Source organism: Ochotona princeps, chromosome 21 (assembly GCF_030435755.1).
Source record: "Ochotona princeps isolate mOchPri1 chromosome 21, mOchPri1.hap1, whole genome shotgun sequence".
Classification (NCBI taxonomy): Eukaryota; Metazoa; Chordata; class Mammalia; order Lagomorpha; family Ochotonidae; genus Ochotona; species Ochotona princeps.
Genome location: NC_080852.1, coordinates 35,679,128 through 35,698,572, shown reverse-complemented (window position 1 = coordinate 35,698,572; position 19,445 = coordinate 35,679,128). Strand labels below are relative to the sequence as shown.

At 44.3% G+C, this 19,445-nt stretch overlaps 1 protein-coding gene and 2 pseudogenes across 1 annotated transcript in view; 1 reads left to right on the top strand and 2 right to left on the bottom strand.

Moving 5' to 3' along the window:
• The first annotated feature begins 8,870 nt into the window (after positions 1–8,870).
• Positions 8,871–10,194, top strand: LOC105941599 (deoxyribonuclease TATDN1-like; annotated as a pseudogene).
• A 245-nt stretch (positions 10,195–10,439) lies between these two features.
• Positions 10,440–14,572, bottom strand: LOC105941600 (cell division control protein 42 homolog; annotated as a pseudogene).
• A 1,927-nt stretch (positions 14,573–16,499) lies between these two features.
• LOC101534702 (uncharacterized protein C3orf20) overlaps positions 16,500–19,445 on the bottom strand; it is a 34,317-nt gene continuing 31,371 nt past the window's right edge. Inside the window, exons 15-16 of the mRNA XM_058678392.1 lie at positions 17,309–17,449; positions 16,500–16,709 (exon numbers count right to left, since the gene is read on the bottom strand). Of these exons, the coding sequence (XP_058534375.1) occupies positions 16,646–16,709; positions 17,309–17,449 (205 nt within the window). The 3' untranslated portion in view covers positions 16,500–16,645. The remainder of the gene's footprint in view (positions 16,710–17,308; positions 17,450–19,445) is intronic.

The following is a 19,445-nucleotide window of genomic DNA, read 5'->3' as shown; positions in this document are numbered from 1 at the left end:
CTCAATCATTCAACATATATTCACTGCATGCCCACTGTATATGGCAGCATGAACAATAGGATGGTACGGCAATACGAGTGAGTGAATATCTGCATTTTCTACTTTCTGGATTAGTGTTTCTCCTTGGTATTTCTTATTTTTTCAAATATGATTGATATTCCATCCATGGCAGGATCCTCCTGGACAGTAAATCACTGGGCTTTCCAGCCAGTGTACCCTCATTTGGTATTGATGGACAGGCAGAAGCTCCTTTGAGACTTGAGAAATCTGCATGGCAGTATTTGGAACAAGAATGGGAAGGAGTCCTAAACTACATCATGGGGGCTGATTGCGAGATAAATCACAAGCTCCTCAATGCCAAATTTTACAGAATGGATAATTCTCACATGTCAATTAGAATATATATGATACAAGCTCAATTAGAAGGAAAGAAATGGCTGGTGACCAAAGAGTTCCCAGGGGACCATTCACGCGCATGTGTGTGTGTGTGTGTGTCTGATGATAAGCCCAACCTCAAGTATGTGCCCTTTGGGGGAAGGACAAAGGCATAACTTGGTCCCTGCAGGCACCTCTTCTTTGGGAAAGGAAGGTGTCATCACCAGGGCAAACTGAGGCCTGTACTGTAGTGCCTGGGTTTGAATCCCAGGTCTGCTCTTGATTCCAGCTTTCTGCTAATGCAGATCTTGGGAGACAGTAGTGATAGCTGAGTGGTTCTGACCATCCACATGAGAGATCTAGATTGAGCTCTAGTTCCTAGGTTTGGGCTGGGCCAACCCCAGACACTGTAGGCATTTGAGGAGTGAACCAGTGAACATGAATTGCGTCTATTTCTCTGTCTCTCAAATAACATCAGCAAGAAGAAAATAGTGGTTGCTGAGAAATGGCCTTACAAAGCTGCGAAATCACATGAGAGCATCCTGCATTTAAAATTCTCTCCCAAGTGCTTCTTGCAGGACACTGTTAAAGTCCATGGCCTTTCTATAATCACACATAGCTAGTGTGCGGATGTGGAGAACAATCAAATCAAAACTGCTAAAATGTCAAAGGACCACAGGGACTCATTCCACTTGGACAAAAGACCCTGTGCAGGGACCTGGCTCTGCAAAGATGTCCCACCGCAGAGCTTACCTCCCTCCACTTTCCTGCATTTCCTCTCCTTGACAATGATTTCTTTGCTCCTCTGGCAGCATGGTGCATTCAGTACAGCTCCTAGTTCAGGGACCAGTACCATCTCCATCAATTTTTACCTGCAAATAAGACAACATTATAATAAAGTTTAAGCTATTTTTTTTTAGATTTGTTTTATTTTCATTACAAAGTCAGATATACTGAGAGGAGGAGAGATAGAGAGGAAGTGGAGCCACCGGGATTAGAACCAGCAGCCATATGGGATCAAGGCGAGGACCTTAGCCACTAGGCCACGCTGCCGAGCCCTAAGCTATTTTTAAGTTAAAAAAAATTATTCTGTTTTTGAAAGGCAGATAGAGAAAGATGGAGAGACAGAAAGGTTTTCCACTTCTGGCTTACTTCCCTAATAGCTGCAATGGCTGATGTGGGGCCAGACCATCTAGGAGCTAGGAACTCCACCCAGGTCTCTCATATGGGTTGGCAGGGGCCCAGGCACTTAAGACATTGTCTAATGCTTTCCAAGACACACTAACAGGGAGCTAGGTCAAAGGTGGAACAGCCAGGGCCTGATGTGGTAGCCTAGCAGTTAAATTCCTCACCTTGCATGCATCAGGATCCCATAAGGGCTATGATTCTAATGCCAGCAGCCCTGTTTTCCATCCAGCTCCCTGCTTGTGGCCTGGGAAAGCAGTTGAGGCTGCCCAAAGCCCTGGGACTCTGCATCCATGTGGGAGACCTGGAAGAGGCTCTGGGTTCCTGGCTTCAGATTGGCACAGCTCTGGTCATTGCAACCACTTGAGGAGTGAGTGAATCAATGGACAGAAGATCTTCCTCTCTGTCTCTCCTCCTCACTGTATATCTGACTTTCCCATAAAAATATAAAATAAATCTTTTTCAAAAAGTGGAACAGTCAGGTCTCAAACCAGCCCTTGAATACAGAGTGCCAATGCTGCAAACAAAAGCTTAATTCACTGTGCCACAACTGGACCCCGAGGCTATTTTTTTAAAGCCTATCCTAAACATAAGGTTAGTAATATTTATGAAGAGCTAACCATGTCTCAGTCAATGGGTTATTTAAGTGGTTTGTGCACAGCACTTCATATAAATCTTGTAAAACCCTAAAATTTAGCATTCCTATTTAATTTACATTTTACACATGAGGAAATGAAAATCAGAAATGTTACCACACAGAAACTATTAAGACTGAGGATTCAAACCCTAGGTGGCTCTGCCTTACTGGACAGGTCATTTCCAGGCTTCCCCTAGAACTAAGTGCTATGGGACTGGGCACTGGACAGTGGGATGGAAACGCACAGGTTGGTACCTAAGTTCCTACTCACACATCTAGGAAGAAGCCTGGCTCCCCTCCCCTCTCTTTACCATTCCAATGGGTTTAGGCAAAAACAGGCACTGGTAAGACCATGGATGACAGCAACACTACAGGGAAAGGCAGGAGGAAACCTAGGATTGAATGACCATGTAGACGCAGGCAAGCGACACCTGACACTCAACCACTCGAATCTGCAGTGTTAACAGAGAGAAACAGGCTCCTCTCTTGTTTGATGCAGACTATGTAGGGAGTCTCCATGGTACGGAAGCCTAGCCTCTGCCACCATCAGTCACACCACAAGCTCGTCTAACTACAGCATAAGCACTGCTGCCAAGAAAGATGTCCTCCAATTTCAAGTCCTCAATTTCTACGCCACAGTTCTAGGGTAAGTGTTGGTGAACTGTAATCACTTTATATTCCTATTTTTTTAATTAATGAACTTATTTAGTTTAAAGGCAGAGAGAGAGAGAGAAAGAGGGAGAGGGACGGAGAGAGAGAATACGCCATTCTCTCATTATTTCTCCAGATACGCAGATATCCACCGGACTGGGGCAGACTCAAGTCAGGAGCCAGGAACTTAACCCAAGTCTCTTTCTCTTGTGGCATGAATCCAATTCAGTGAGCCAGCATTGCTGTCTGCCAAGGTCTGCGTTGGTAAAAAGCTGCTGTTAGGGACTGTAGCCAGTTATCAAATGGCAGTAGACCAACATGGGACACTCAACTACAATCTACGTTATCTTTTCTGTAAGTTCGAGCTATTTATCTGTAATATTCTTTTTTAAAAAGATTTATTTATTTTTATTACAAAGTCAGATATACAGTGAGGAGGAGAGACAGAGAGGAAGATCTTCTATCTGCTGGTTCACTCCCCAAGTGACTGCAACAGCCAGTGCTGCGCCAATCTGAAGGCAGGAACCAGGAACCTCTTCCGGGTCTCCCACGCAGGTGCAGAGTCCCAAGGCTTTGGGCCATCCTTGACTGCTTTCCCAGGCCACAAGCAGGGAGCTGGATGGGAAGTGGAGCTGCCGGGATTAGAACCGGCGATCATATGGGATCCCAGTGCGTTCAAGGCGAAGACTTAAGCCGCTAGGCCACGCCACCAGGCCCTATAGTAGCTTCTTAACGAAGGATACTTAGCAGATACACTTAATGAGACTAATAGAAACAACTGGCTGTAGCACAGCAAAATGCAGAGGGACTCATTCTAGTTAAAGGGAGACCAAAGAGATTCCATAACTAAATAGAACGAATAATCCGAATTCCAGTTCAATTTTTTTTAAAAGTTAGAAAGGACATAACGGTATTGGGTAAACTGATATTATCTAAACAAGGACCATGTAATAGATGTTATTTCATCAGGTTTAACTTCCAAGATATGATAGCAGCATTTGGTTGCCAAGGAAACGTCCTTGTTCTTGCAAGATTTACACTGAAATGTTTAGCAGTAAAGTATTATGAAGCTTAACAGAGATGAAAGAGGGAAGGGAGGGAAGGAAGGAGAAAGAGCAGGTGGAGGGGGAGGAGAGGGGAAAGAGAGGGTAGAGAGAGAGAGAGGTGGGGGGCACAGACACAGAAAGAGATCATCTACCTGCTGATTCTTTTCCCAAATGGCCACAACCACCAGTGCTGGGCCAAGGTGAAACCAGGAGCTTTATAGGGTCTCCCATGTTGGCAGCAGGGGTCTAAGCACTTAGACCATCTTGTGCTGCTTTTGTCCAAGTCACTACCAGGGAGCAGGACAGGAAGTGGAGCAAGCAGGACAGGAGCTAGTACCCATATAGGATGCTGACATTACAGGGTGTGGCTTTACATGTTATGCCACAACACCAGCCCTTACATAATGATTATCTTGATCAAGACATCATTATTTAGAAACTTGTGATATTAGTAGAACTAAATTTACAAACGGACTAGGACTCTGACAATTTCCTGCCTGGCCAGCCTCCTGCCTGTGGAGCCCAGGGATCTGTCCTTCCAGCTCAGCTCTGCTCCTGTGATAGGTACTTGTCAGGGACAGCTCAGAACAGTGGCATTTCCTGACCTTATGTCAGTCTTTGACCTACAGTCATTCACAATCTGAAGACAGCATTCTCAGCTACTATGAAGGCAGAGATCCCACATCACTGTCCTACTGAGGGTGTCCCCGCTGGTCCAGAAACAACCGTCTCTTTGGGACAAAACAGACGCCACTTCAACCTGATTCCTGTTGGGGCAGGATTCTGGCGGCTTGCTCTGAGGAATCCCAGGGAGGAACACAGGCTACTTTGTATCTTTGTTCACTGTTTCCAATTAAAGCAAATGTCCCCCTAATCTGAACTTAAGAAGCACTCACTGGCCTTCCTGCTCTCTAAGTCTTACCTTTGATTTATTAATGATTCACACAGCCCCCCCACCCCCTCCCACACACATGCAAAGAGAGGGAGGGGGAGGTAGGGAGAGAAAGAGAGAGAATGAGAATGTGGGGCCTGCTTTTGGTAGTCTTCTGTACTTTGCTACACATGCACCTTGGATTCTCCAGGCCTTCCTGCATTGGCCTTAGTAGCTGGAGTCAGACCTTGTTGGCCCAACAGCTGTTTGCTCAGTGACTGCTCCCTGGACAGAGCAGCTGCTGACTGCAGTCTTGTCTGTTATTACTCGACATAGCACAGATCTCATCTCCTTTGAAGGCCTAGTAGCTTTCAAAAACTTTTTGCTTATTAAGGCGTAAATGGTTTGAAGAGTTTGAAGGACAACAGAAAGTGTCACATGCCACAATTAAGAAAAAGAAAGGCATTCTGCAGGCATTTATGACACTTATTTTTTCGCTGTTTTCAAATTAAGCTCCAGAATTATAACTGCTTGAGACATCTTTTTGGTTCTTAAATTCCAGGTAGTAGAAAATAGTTCTTGAAAATACTGTAAATAATTACACAGACCATATGGTTGGATGGTTTTCTCCATTCATTAAAAGAAAGAAAGTTGCTGCTTGGTGCAGTTGGAGGTTTTATTTCTTGTGGTAATCAGCATTGAATTGAAGCAATAGATTTTCCAAATATTCAGCTTTTAAATCATAGGCTAACAACCGAAACCAGCAGTGCTTGTAATTTCCAGCAAGAGCATAGCCTCTTACACACTGAATCTGACCTTGATTTGCTCTGGCCCCTTTCCGTGCACTGCTTACCCTGCAAAAGACTGTGGGTCATCTCTTGTCCATAACTTAGATTATATTTTAACGCAAAGGAAGTATTTTCATGAAAAAACCTGTCCCTATTTCCTCTTGCATGCTCCACTGCCTTGCTAGGTCTGCCTTCCCTGTGTCTACCATGTCTACAGTTTGGTTTGAGCAAATACGAGGACAGAGTGTGTTACTGGGCTTCCTCCTAATTAAGAAGTGCCTGAAAAACATTTTTCAGTCCATGGGAAGAATTGTGCCAACTGGAAGAAAGAAAGGGTAAATGGTGAGCCTTGAGGAGGCTGTGAGGAACTGAGTAACTATAGAATCTGGAGACCAGGATGAACTTGAGCAGTGATATTTACAATCTTCATCTGAAGATAATTTTTGTATTTTCCTACTAATGGAAGAATTTCACTGAAGTTATGACAAAAGAACCTCAGCGCCAGCAATGAGAGAAGGATAAGCGGCATTCTGAAAGCGGGGCATCTATTACAATGATATTTGGCAAAACAGTATCTTTACCCTTTTAAATCATTAACTAATGGTGAGCATGATGAAAGCACCCATAAAGCAACAGCTCTGACATAAAAATAAGAGATTCGGGCCTGGCACGGTAGCCTAGTGGCTGAAGTCCTCACCTTGCATGCACTGGGATTCCATATGGGTGCCAGTTCATGTCCCTACTGCTCACTTCCCATCCAGCTCCTTGCCTTTGGCCTGTGAAAGCAGTTGAGGATGGTCCAAAGCCTTGGGACCCTGCCCCTGTATGGGAGACCAGGAAGAAGCTCCTGGCTCCTGGCTCCTGGCTTTGGATCAGTTTAGCTCTGGCTGTTGAGGTCACTTGGGGAGTGAACCAGCAGATAGAAGATCTTCCTCTCTCTCTCTCTCCTTCTCTCTGTAAAATCTGAATTTCCAATAAAAAGAAATAAATCTTTTTAAAAACCAAAGATTCTGCTTTGGAACTTGAAATATCCTTTTTTTTCTTTTTTTATTATTTTTTTTATTCATTGATTACATTGTATTATGTGATACAGTTTCGTTGGAACTGGGAATCACCCCATCCCTCCCCCCGCCCTCCCCCCATGTGGAATATTCCACCTTGTTGCATATCCACTGATCAAGTACAGTTGAGATTCCTTCTTTGCAAGCATAAACTAAACAGAGTCCAACATCTTATAGTCCAGTCTAGTTCCTCAGCTTCCTGGGGAGACCCTGTCCGGTCTGAGGGCAGAACCATCAGATTATCAACCCGATCAATTAAAGGCTCCAACATACCCTCAGCAACAATTAACTTCGTTGTGTAACTAATAGTTATAGTATTGAGTAACCAATATGTTAAAAACAATTGCAATTTCTTAACCATCTTCTGTGATCACCTCATTGTCAATTCAGTTTTAGTTTATACACAACATATAACATAATATACATAAAATAACATGTTTTACATAACATCATATCCTCTTAAATTAACGCAAACATGTGGTATCTGACCTTTTGGGATTGGCTCATTTCCCTTAGCATTATGGTTTCCAGTTTGGCCCATTTGGCCACAAAGAACTGCATTTTGTTTTTTTTTAATAGCTGAGTAATATTCCATGGAGTAGATAAACCATAGCTTTCTTATCCAGTCTTCTGCTGATGGGCATTTTGGTTGCTTCCATGTTTTTGCAATTACTGATTGTGCTGCTATGAGCATAGGGGTGCATATTGGCTTCTCATAAAACAGGTGTTTTGGGTATATTCCTAGGAGTGCTATTGCTGGATCATACGGTATGTCAATTTTGAGTTGTTTGAATGTTCTCCATACTGATTTCCATAGAGGCTGTACCAACCTGCAGCCCCACCAGCAGTGGAGTAGGGTTCCCTTTTCCCCACAACCTCGCCAACAAGTGTTGTTGATGCTTTTATTCATGTGGGCCAGTCTTACTGGCGTTAGGTGGTACCTCATTGATGTTTTAATTTGGATTTCCCTTATTGCCAGGGAACTTGAGCATTTTTTCATATGTTTATTTGCCATTTGGGTTTGTTCTTTTGTGAAGTGTTTGCCCATTTCCCGTGCCCATTTCTTGAGTGGCTTGTTTGTTTTGACATTTTGGTTGTTTTGTAGCTCTTTGTATATTCTGGAGATCAGCCCTCTGTCACCTATGTCGTGCGTGAAGATCTTCTCCCATTCTGTGGGTTGCTTTTTTACTTTGTTGATTGTTTCCTTCGCTGTACAGAAGCTTCTTAGTTTGATGAGGTCCCATTTGTTTATTCTGGTTTTGATTGCTAATGCTTTTGGTGTCCTTTTTAGGAAGTTGGGACCTACCCCTAGATCTTGTAGAGTATTTCCGACATTTTCTTCCTTTTGATCACTTCCTAGCTGAAAAATGCCCATGCTAGGACTATCTTCCTAAGACAGATGTAATAATCTAAGAACTAGATTCCCAAAGAGAGAACCCATGGCTGAAAATTAGTCTTTTATATGCTTCTCACCTGCCAAATAAGATGAAACACTCATCTTTTTTTTTCTTTAAAGTTAAACCATGTATCATGGCTTTTTCATTGGGCTTTTTCAGAAAACTTGGCTTGAGTGTAGTCTGCTGATAAGAAATCTAGCCTTCCATTTACCACTTCTACGCTTCCATTTACCACTGACTGCGGAGGCCTGGCAACGGGTGTTGAACATTTTCCTTTTACTGGAGACAAAGAGTAGAGAAATAAGCCAATGAAGATGTTAGAGTGGAATTTCAATATTGTTGGGGCATGCCAGCCTTCTTCACCAACTCTTCCTCAAATCTTTCCCCATTAGGAGGTGGAGACGATACACTGGAGTGGGTTACAGTTACACGAGGGCAAAGCAACAGATCTGGGACTTACTCATGGATTGTGCTATATCTCCAGATTCAGTCGTTTGCCTAGATCTGTTTTTATCCTGTTGCCTCAGTAACCAGGATATTACTCTTAAAATCCTGAATTATTAGGGTCAATGTGGTTGCACAGCAAGCTAATCCTTTGCTTGCAGTGCCAACATCACATCCGGCTTGAGTCTCAGCTGCTCCACTTTTGATCCAGCTCTCTGCTAATGTCCTGGGAAAGCAGCAGAAGTGCTTGGAACCCTAAACCTTTGTGGGAGAGTCAGAAGAAGCTCCAGGTTTCCAGCTTTGAACTTGCACAGCTCTGGAAGTTGCAGCCATATAGGGAGTGAGCCAACGGATGAAGATCCCTCTGTCTCTACTTTCAAGTAAAAACAAATAAGCATGCCACCAGGGAGGAGCCATGGCCGCTGTCACAAGCCACTTCAAGTTTATAAATATCGGCATCAACTTGACAACGTTCAGAGGAATTTATGGGGGGGGGGGGTTCAAAAGCACCCAGATGACTTACAGGAGGAAATCTACAAGGCAGTGAAGAGACACCGCATTTGGCACAATCTGCCTTATAGTACAGCTGGATGTCATCCTGCAAGATGTGATCAAATGAAAAGAATAACCCTGATCTCTTTTTTGTATTTTTAAAAGATTTTTTATTTATTTTTATTGGAAAGGCAGATACACAGAGAGGAGGAGAGACAGAGAAAAAGATCTTCCATCCGATGATTCACTCCTCAAGTGGCCACAATGGCCAGAACTGAGCTGATCTGAAGCCAGGAGCTTGTTCTAGGTTTCCCAAGGGTGCAGGGTCCCAAGGCTTTGGGCTGTCCTTGACAGCTTTCCCAGGCTACAGGCAGGAAGCTGAATGGGAAGTGGGGCTGCCAGGATTAGAACTGGTGTGCATATGGGATTCCTGCATGAGCAAGGTGAGGACTTTAGCCACTTCTACTGTGCTGGGTGACCCTGATCTTTATGAAACAGAGTTGCTTAATCTTGCTAAAACAAAGGCAAAGTTGTAGTAATAGGTGAATGTAGAACTGATTTTGACTGACTACAGTTTTGTCCCAAAGAGACACAGGCTCAAATATTTTGAAAAGCAATTTGAACGGTGAGAACAGACAAAGCTGCCAATATTTCTTCATGGTCGAAGCTTAACTTGCTGAATGTTTAGTTATATTGACAAAGAAACAGGAATGGCTGTGTGTGTGGAGTGGTGCAGTCACTGGACGGGAGCCAGGAAGCCTAGGGCTCTAATACATCTGGATCGTTACACAGGTGTTCATGGTTGCTCACTGGAAACTGAGGCTAATTTGGAAGTTTTGAAGTCAATATCTAGTGGAAAATTAATGACTGACACACATGTGCCTTGGTGTGGAGTCAAGAGTATACATGCTGGATCAAAAGCTATAAAAATCAATTTCTTAAACTGTGGTTATGCAACAAGGTGGAGGAATCCACCATGGTGGGAGGGGTTGGGGAGGGGTGGGGAGAATCCCAGTACCTATGAAACTGTGTCACATAATACAATGTAATTAATGAATTTAAAATTAAAAAAAAAAATCAATTTCTTAGCAAATGAGAAAATGGTTATTATTGAAAAGATAGGAAGAAACCCTGCCATATAATTAAAATACTGGAAATAACATTGAGTGGTAAGAGATGATGACCCACTGGAATTAGCCAATATGCTGTATAACAAAGCCATTAAACTGCCTTTTTCTGATATTTAATTGGCCAGTGTCTTTCATTTTTTATCACATGTATAAAATTTCATGGCAAAACTTACTGTAAGCTTTAATAAAAAGATTCTCTGGAAGAAAATAATAAATCTTTTTTAAAAATCTTAATTCTTACAAACTTCTTGACAGGGAAAATAATTTTTTAAATTATGAACTCAATCCATTTGGTGTATTTTGAAAGGTGCAATACTTTTCTTATCAGTGAAAGAAGTTAGAAATTAACTTCCCCCAAAATATCAGCAAATGGCAAACAAATTTCCTTGAAAGTCACAGTCACATATACGGTGCATCCTGGAACAGAGGAGGGGCAAGGCAGCCACTTTCATGGGTTTCATCAAATACTGGATCGACTCAAGGGTGGAGAGAAAAGGCAACTTTCAAAAAGAAGTATGTTAATAATGACTGTACTCCCTCCTAAGAGCACCAGGTGGGGAACGTGTCTTCTACTCTAGGTCTAGGAAGTGGAATGTGGAACCAAGCCATCCTCCTCCCTTAAGGGTTGTCCACTAGTTCGTGAATTAAAGAAACAAGACTAAAAAAAATCCCCCCTACACATTTTGCACCTTCAGAAAATAGGGGGGGAAAACAAAAATGCTAAGATAACCCAGCTTCTGCTCCAGAGATGAATAAGGGAGTAGCTCCAACAAGCATGCCTTGCTTTTAAAATAACAACAACAAAAAAAAACCTTTTTTTTTAAGAACTAAACATAAACTAGTATACTGATCACTTTCCTAACAATACATAATTACTCAAAATTAACTAGTATTGGAGGGGGAAAGGGAGACCGTACCTATGGGTTTTGTCTCACACAAGTGCATGTGGGTAGATGCAGGGCATCTGTCATTATTGCAAAAATAAATTCTAATTTTTAATTTTTAGTTTGATTGAGACATCACCTTTAGTGCGACACCCACCCCAGCTTGCAGAAAGGGCTCTGGAATGGTCACAGGGCACACACCTGCGGCTCTTCTTCAGGGCCGGAGGCTCCAGGTCTGACAATACTGCTTCATCAAATACATTCTTTAGGCCTTTCTGTGTGAGCGCAGAACACTCCGCATCCTGGGAAGCTTTCAGATCACGGGCCAGCTTTGCAGCAGTCACTGGAGTGATGGGCTTCTGTTTGTTCTTGGCAAGTTTCTCAATAGTATAGGGGTCTTCTCTGACATCAGTTTGGGTCCCGACCAGCCAAGAAAGGAGTCTCTGGACAGTGAATTATCCCAGGCACCCACTTTTCTTTCACATTTTCAAATGAGGATAGAGAAACCACTGAAAAACAGATTAAAAATGCATCTGTTTGTGGATAACTCAGTGGTCGTAATCCATCATAAACCTCTTGTCCTGCAGTATGAAAAAGTCCAGGAGTATGTGGCTCTCCACCAATCATAACTGTGACTGCACAGCTGTCAGAAACAGTCGGTGCATGTTCAGATGGGAATGTGTTGTGTAGGAAATCAGGAGACGTGTTTTACCAACAGCACCATTGCCCACAACAACGTGCTTAATTGTCTACACTGCTGAAATAGATTTGTATCCATTTTCAATATCTCAAATTTGATGTTGACCTGGACTTCTCCACGGGGCTCAAACTTATTTCTGACATTTATACCAAGGACTAAGTTGCTAGTCTTATCATTGGTTATTATGTCAGCCTAATAAGGCAAAGCTATAGTAACTGTAACCATAGTATACTCCTGGCTCAAGACAAGGCATATAAAATTGAGATAGAGTTGAGAGTCCAGAAATAAGCCCATACATTTGTGGTCAGTCGATTTTTCACAGTGGCACCATGAATACCCAAGAGAGAAAAAACAGTCTCCAACAAATGGTTCAGAGAAAGCCATACAAAACAACACATTTAGATTTTGACCACATACCATATGCAAAGCCATTTCAAAGTGGATCAAAGGTAAATGTAAGAGCTAAGATTGCAAAGCCAATGGAAACAGCTTGTACGCCAAGTAGGGGCAAGGAGGACAGACAAGAAGAAAACCTAGACTATTTAAAAGAAAAAAATAGAATCACCAAAAATGCTAAAAATATAATGAAAAAAGAAAGAAAATATTTAAAAAAATAAGAAAAAAAAGAAAAGGAATAGAATGATGAGACAAACAAGATGGAGAGATGGAGAAGATGTATTTGCCTGGTAGTACAAAAGGAGGGTTTGAGAAGCAGCTTGTAGACTTGAAAGGAGAAGGGAGCTGGGGCCATGGACGCGGGGGCCAGAGGCCATGCAAGAGTCCAAAGTAAGAGACTGCTACCCAGAGCTCCTCAGGTACACGGTAAAGAGGTCATGCACCGCGACACCTGGACACGAGGGACTCTGAGTCATATTTTTGTGGGATTATAAAGACTGCGTAAACCTATTTCTGATGCCTACTTCACAGCGTCAGTTGAACTCAGGGTTTTGTAAACCCAGTTATATCCCATTCTGTCTTCATCACCAAGCCTTATCTTGTCTACTGGGCCTGTTTTGATTCAATGTGTCCAGCAGATGGCGATAGACTATGCAGATTTCAGATCCAGGCTCTAAGGTACCTGGTCCCAGAGAAATTTTAGGCACAAGTTGTTTATCCAATTTCCTAGGAAGTATATCTTTTAAAAGTAAAATTAACTTTAAAATAGGAACATATTTTGTCATATTTGTACATTAAAATATTTCAATAGACAGAAACTATGAATCAAATTTCCAGTTTCTTTTTCATACTCTCTTCAAAATCCACTTAGGGTCTATCTGCATTTGAATGTTAACTTCATGAGGAATACTTGATCTGTACTTGGACGACATTAAACAGTTGAAAAAAGTAGATTCTTTCCCAAGATGCTCCAAACATATTTAAACATAGGATATATAAAGATGCTTTTCAGCAACTGAACGGAGCATGCAGTTTTTTGTTTTATTTTTAAAAATTTACTTTTATTAAAAAGTCAGATATATATAGAGAGGAGAGACACACAGGAATATCTTACATTCATTGATTCACTCCCCAAGCGGCCGCAACAGCCAGAGCTGAGCTGATCTGAAGCCAGGAGCCAGGAGCCAGGAGCCAGGAACCAGGAGCTTCTTTTGGGTCTCCACGCGGGTGCAGGGTCCCAAGGCCTTGGGCTGTCCTCAACTGCTTTCCCAGGTCAGAAACAGGGAGCTGGATGGGAAGTGTGGCTGCTGGGATTAGAAACTGGTGCCCATATTGGATTCTGGCACATTTAAGGCGAGGACTTTAGCCACTAGGATACCATGCTGGGCCTGAGTATGGAGTTTTAAACTTAAATGAATCAGATTAAGGTTTTAGCTCCTAAGGAGGTACTGGCATGTGGTACTGCAGTGCTGGGAAGCACAGCACACAGTTCACTTGCCTTGTGGTCTCACTGACAGAAATGCCTAAAAACAATTTGTCTTGACACACGCGCTTTCATTGCAATCTATCCTTGGGACAGGTGTTTCAACATAGTGCATTTGAATTGGCTCAGTAAGTAGGTTTGTTTGTGAAACTTCACAGAAACAGATTCAAATCCACGTTTATCAGATTCTTCCTGTGTTTAGCTACACATCTGCCCAGGACTTGTGGGACCACTCATTCCCTCTGAAGGTGGCTGTGCACAGATGGTTTTCTGTTGTCTGGTGATCTATGTATGAGACAGTAGAATTTAAAATTTGAACAGAAAAGGCTACTGGTCTTTTATAAAGTTAAGATACCTAGCAGCCAGGCCACGCATGTGTCATTTCCTTTAAATCCAATAGTTGAGGGAATCTGGTTCATGAAAGCTTATATAACCGAGGTGAATGATGGTAACTGAAAATCATTTGTCCACTTAGTGTACTTAAGTGAGAGGAGATGTCCTCCCCGGTCACCCCATCTGAACTTGTGCCTTGCAGGTGTAAGCCGTAGATGTGTGCCTTCTTGTTCTCTGCGTGGTAATAGAACTGGTGTTATTGTCTAGGACAGTTAGAAAATCAAAATGTTTACGAGAAGTTTAGTGTTTTAGTGAAAACTTATCACCCTGGCCTAGGACTGATGTTATGCGCATAACATAAGCTCATAAGCTATGTTAACCCTAACCCTTCTGTAACCCTGACCTCATAAGCTCACCTGCTTTTGTATGTTGCCACCTAAATGTGTTAGGAGTGGGGAGAAGTGTGGCCATTGCCTACCTTCAGTTTAAGATCTTCTTTCTCCAGTATGTTTCTTTCATGTTCTCCCCAACTTTGGAATTTCTTGTGTTGGTGGCAACTCAGCCTGCTTTTTAGCATTTCCTCTAAGATATGACATCTTCTATTTGGTCATTTACCTGAACTAAGCTTCCCTGAACTTGAACCTTCCCCATGCCTGGTTCCTCACTTCCCTCTGTACTTACACAATCAAATTTATTCATGGTTATTCAGCATTGTTTTTGAAGGAGAGAAAACACAAGAGTGGGCCCCTGCTCATCTTCTTTCCAAAATCATCATCTTGACTTCGAGAGAAAAAGCTTGCTATCTGATGTGTGCATAGGTTTTCAGGGAACGTCCGATCTGTGTGTATACATTTATTGACTTATAGTTCTTCTCACTGAACCTTTCCAGAATTGGCTTGCTTAGCTATTTTTGATTACTGCCTAAGAGTTCAATAGGGCGGCTTACATGATTGTCAAAACACTTCCTCCACTGCTGCTCTGCATTATGTCTCTGTTAGGAATAATGTGACTGTAAGTATCTCAGAGCATTGATCTTTACTCAAATGTTCATCTTTTTGAATCTGTCCCCTCAGGCAACCTTTCCAGGAGCTAGGTGATTGGGGCAAAGCGATGGTCCTCTGGATGATTCTGGATGGGTCTTATCATCTCACGAGAACCCACTGACCTCAGCAAACCTCCCTGGGGAAAGAAACTCCGGGGCAGTAGCCTGCAGCCCTGCCTGGATTTGGAGCTAAGTTCCATCCTCTGTGTGCTGGCCCCGCCTCTAATTACTCCAGGGGCCACTTCTCTGAATCTGTTTACTTTTTTCCCTTCTGTAAGAATTTTAAGCAACTGTCCAGATTCTGTTCACGTCCTGGGCAAGCCACAGGAAAGCATCTATGAGCCTCCCAGTCCCAACAGCGTGGATTCATGTACCCTGCCACCTGTCCTAGCTTTGAGCCGAGTTTGAGTTTCTTCCCAGCAGTTATGCGTTACATGGCAACTTTTATCCAAAGTGTTTCCGATGAAAACCAGAGAAAGCTGGAAACCAGAGAACATTACAAATTACAGGACCATTATGCAATTGAATGGGTATTTGTCTTACAATATTAGCATTTCTCCTTAAACAAGTATTTATTTAATTGATAAGAGAAGCAGAAATTGAGAAACCTTACATCTACTGCTTCACTAACCAAATGATGGGCATGATTGAGGTCAGGGACTCAATCCAGATCTCCAAAAGCATACTTGGGACCCAAATATGTGCATCACCAACTGTGCCTCTGAGGTCCACACTCGCAAGAAATTGACCTAGGATCTGGGTATGGAATCCAGGCACTCTAATGTGGGATACACCCATCTTCACCACTACACTAAACACTTGAACTCCCCAATTTCCTCCTCATTTAATTTTCTCAGGTACGGAGCTGCAAGAAGCACACTAATTGTGTACAACACATCACCCAATGCCACCTGAAGGCCAGGCCCCAACCTTCCTCCAGGCTCAGAGAACAAAGCAGATCCCCAAGAGCTCACTCAGCTCCGGAGCTGGTGGCTCAAAGCTGATGGTCACGACAGCCATCCTGTCAGGTGCAGCAGGGATCCAGGACAAGATGGCACACGGTGCCGCATCTATCCAAGGGTACAGACATTGGTCCTGCCCAGAGGCCACAGGGGTCTGCCTTCCAAGTACCATGGAAGGTCCTGGGTGACCTCGGACACTCCATTCTCTGGTCGTCCTCCTCATTTCTTCCTCCTTCTCTCCCTCCCTCCTCGCTCTCCTCCTTTTTCCCTGTCTATTCTCTCTCTTCCTCACAGTGTCTCCATCTCTGTCTCCTCTCCCATCTCTCCAGCTTCTCTCTTTGTTCTCTCTCATCCCTCTGTTCTTACTCACCGTCTTTGCCACCTGGACAGAAATCTGGGCCCTTCCCCATCCAGTGAATGGTCAGAGGGCACCGTGTATCCCATTGGAGGTTCCCCCAGGGTCACATGTCCCTGATCTTGGCCCCATGGAGTGGGATGTTTGTTTCCTGCACTGTCTGGCAGGAAACTAGTCTGGCAGGAGCTGTTGGGGCCAATGGCCTTATAGGAGCCAGACTAAGTCAGGCCTGTCCCAGGCAACCCACGGCCTCACCCAGACACTGGAGGTAGCTTGCTGGTTTATTACACTGAGAATCGAGGCTTAAAGGGGGGGACTGGAGACTAAGGAGCCAGGAATTGGCTAGGTGTAGGGAAGGGCATGGTGGTCACCAGCGCTGGCATCATTTCTTGCAGGCATGTTTCTTTCACGTTTTACTTCTTACTGCCCCTTCTGAGTTTGCTGATAGGACGTAAAGCCATATCAAGCTGTTTCATCCTAAATAGCAAACAAACAAAAAAGCATGTACTGTAGAGTGAGTCAGAAGAGCTGGTCTCCTCAACAGAGCCTGGAGGTCTGGCCAGGCCTGGGCACAATTGGCCATGGCCCTCTCTTTTATACCTGTGATGCTGCCTGATTGTTCCTCAAACTTGGGGGCCCAATAGCACCTTTGCCCTTTCTAAAGCCTCATGTTTTACTTTCCTATGTTCCAGAGAAATGTGCTTCCATGTCAACCACCACCAAGCTAGTGGATTTTTGACAAGGTCAGCGTGTTTCTTGTAGAGAGACATCGAAGCAATCTGTACTTTTTTCAGGTAGGTGAGTATGGCTGTGGGATTTGCTACAAAGTCAGCAAAAGCCTTTGATTTTGACCAATCCCTCCCCAGACCACTCAGGGGCCACAGGAGGCAACCTAGATGCCCAGCTGGACACTGTGTCTATAAAATCAGCCAAATGTCATACAGTGGCACATGCCTGGGGAAGTGACGTGTTCAAGGCCACACAGACCTGCGGTGACCATTGTGACCTGTGGCAGAGCCAGGGGCCCTGCTGTAAGCCATGTCCACTCTACCCACCCCAGGTCAATGGCAACTTACTTCTTGTCCACTTCAGCAGCAGATTCCTTCTCTACCTCCTCCTCTCCTGTGACCAACGAGGAGAAACTTCCTTCAAAATCATCCGACAAAGCTCTCTTGGTTGATCCAGAACTCTCCAGGCTCAGGATAGTGGTTGATGAACTGCAGGGGAGCACAGTGGGGAGGGCACTTTTCAGCAGTGGCAGAGTCAGAGGAGCCTTCAGTGTACCACCTGAGCATGAGCCAACGGCAAGGGCATGGCTGCTCCTCCTCCTGAGGACAGACAGGGAAGGGAGACTCTAACCTCCCTGGGGACCCATGGGAGATCAGCTTCCCTGGCTTCTCTCCAAGCAGCGGTTGCTCCTCACTCCTGTGTTAGCTGTACCTGTCCAACCAATGCTGACAGGCGGAAATGCCTGAGGTGGGGTGTGCGGGCTGGGTAGATTGAGCAAAGGAGGAAGAACAAGAGACCAGGGAGTTACATCATTATGCATAGAGTTGTGGGCTGCATGGAGCCCTCAAAGTCCTATGGTAATGTTGTCACTCCCTGGACATCAAAATGGCACCTGGTTTCAACAGTCATTAGAGATGAAGTTTGTTAAGATGAGGTCTTATTAGAGTGGGGATGGCCCTTAATTCAATCTCATTAGTGTGATATTGCTAGAAAAAAGTTGATAGACAGGTCCTGGCACGATAGCATAGTGGGTTAATGTCCTCGCCTTGCACGCACTGGGATCCCATATGGGCGCTGGTTCTAATCCCAGTGGCCGCACTTCCCATCCAGCTCCCTGCTTGTGGCCTGGGAAAGCAGTCAAGGATGGCCCAAAGCCTTGGGACTCTCCACCAGTGTAGGAGACCCGGAGCAGCTCCTGGCTCCTAGCTTTGGATTGGCTCAGCTCAAGCCACTGCGGCCACATAGGGAGTGAACCATCGGATGGAAGATCTTTCTCTCTGTGTCTCCTCCTCTCTGTATATCTGGTTTCCAATAAAAATAAAATAAATCTTTTTTTAAAAAGTAGATAGACAGACACTCGGGGAGATATTACAGGAAGACAGGAGTTGAGCTGCCACATGTCAAGGAGCTACTGTAGGCTGAGAGAGGCTGGGACTCACACTGTTACAGGCAGCATGACCCTGTCTCCAACTTCCTCTCAGATTCCCAGCCTCAGAGCTGTGAGACAGTAAGGGTCTGTGTCTGAATCACACACTGCTAGCAGTAGCTTTTGTCTCAACTGTTTGGGCTGCCACAACAAATACCCCAGGCTGGGTGGCTTATGCAGCCCACACTCTCACAGGGCTGGAGGGTGGGGAGTCATCATCAGGAGGCTGGCCCACTGGATATTGGTGAGGACTCTCTCTTCAGGTTCTTGGGCAGGGTCTTGCTCTCTCTGGGGCCTCTTTCACCAGGGCATTAATCTCATTCAGGACAGCTCCACGCTCATGACCTAATCACTCCCAAAGGTCACATCTCCTCATATTACTACCTGGGCAATCAGAAAGTCAACTCATCCATTGTGAGAGGACATTCAGAACACAGTGCCCACAGCTACAGATGAAGCTGGACTCCCAAAGTGGGAGAGGTGCCAGTGTAGGGAGCTTAAGAGGGCGCTCGGGCAGAAGACCCAAAGTGGCATTGCAGTGATCCAGGCTGGGCTAGGCTGATAGTGGGCAGACCGCCCATGACAAACCCTCTCCTACAAAGGCTTACAGCAAGGCACAGTGTGGTGGGGGCACAGAGTATCTAAAGAGCCAATGAGGAGACACCAAGACAAGAAAAACAAGAACCCTCATTCATTATTTCAAAGACTCTACGGAAAAAATAAATAAATAAAATTTTAAATGCAGAATACCACAACAGGATTCCTGAGTGTGTTCAGAGGTCAGGGCAGAGGGGGAAGTAGGGAAGGAAGAGCAGGGGGCAGGCTAGTTGTTTTTTCTAGAGAACCCCTTCCCGCCCCACCTCCACCAGAATCCATCCTTCTCCACTGCGCAACCTCCATGGTCCTTATAGGAGTGAATTTCCCCCAAACCTTGTTAGCACTGTGTTCTGGCACAACATAAACCAAGTACCTTGGGGTGAGACTGGCATCAAGATTCCTTGAAAACTAAGGCAGCCATGTGAGATGGACTGCTTGGCTTTGAGCCTGGGGGAAATTCA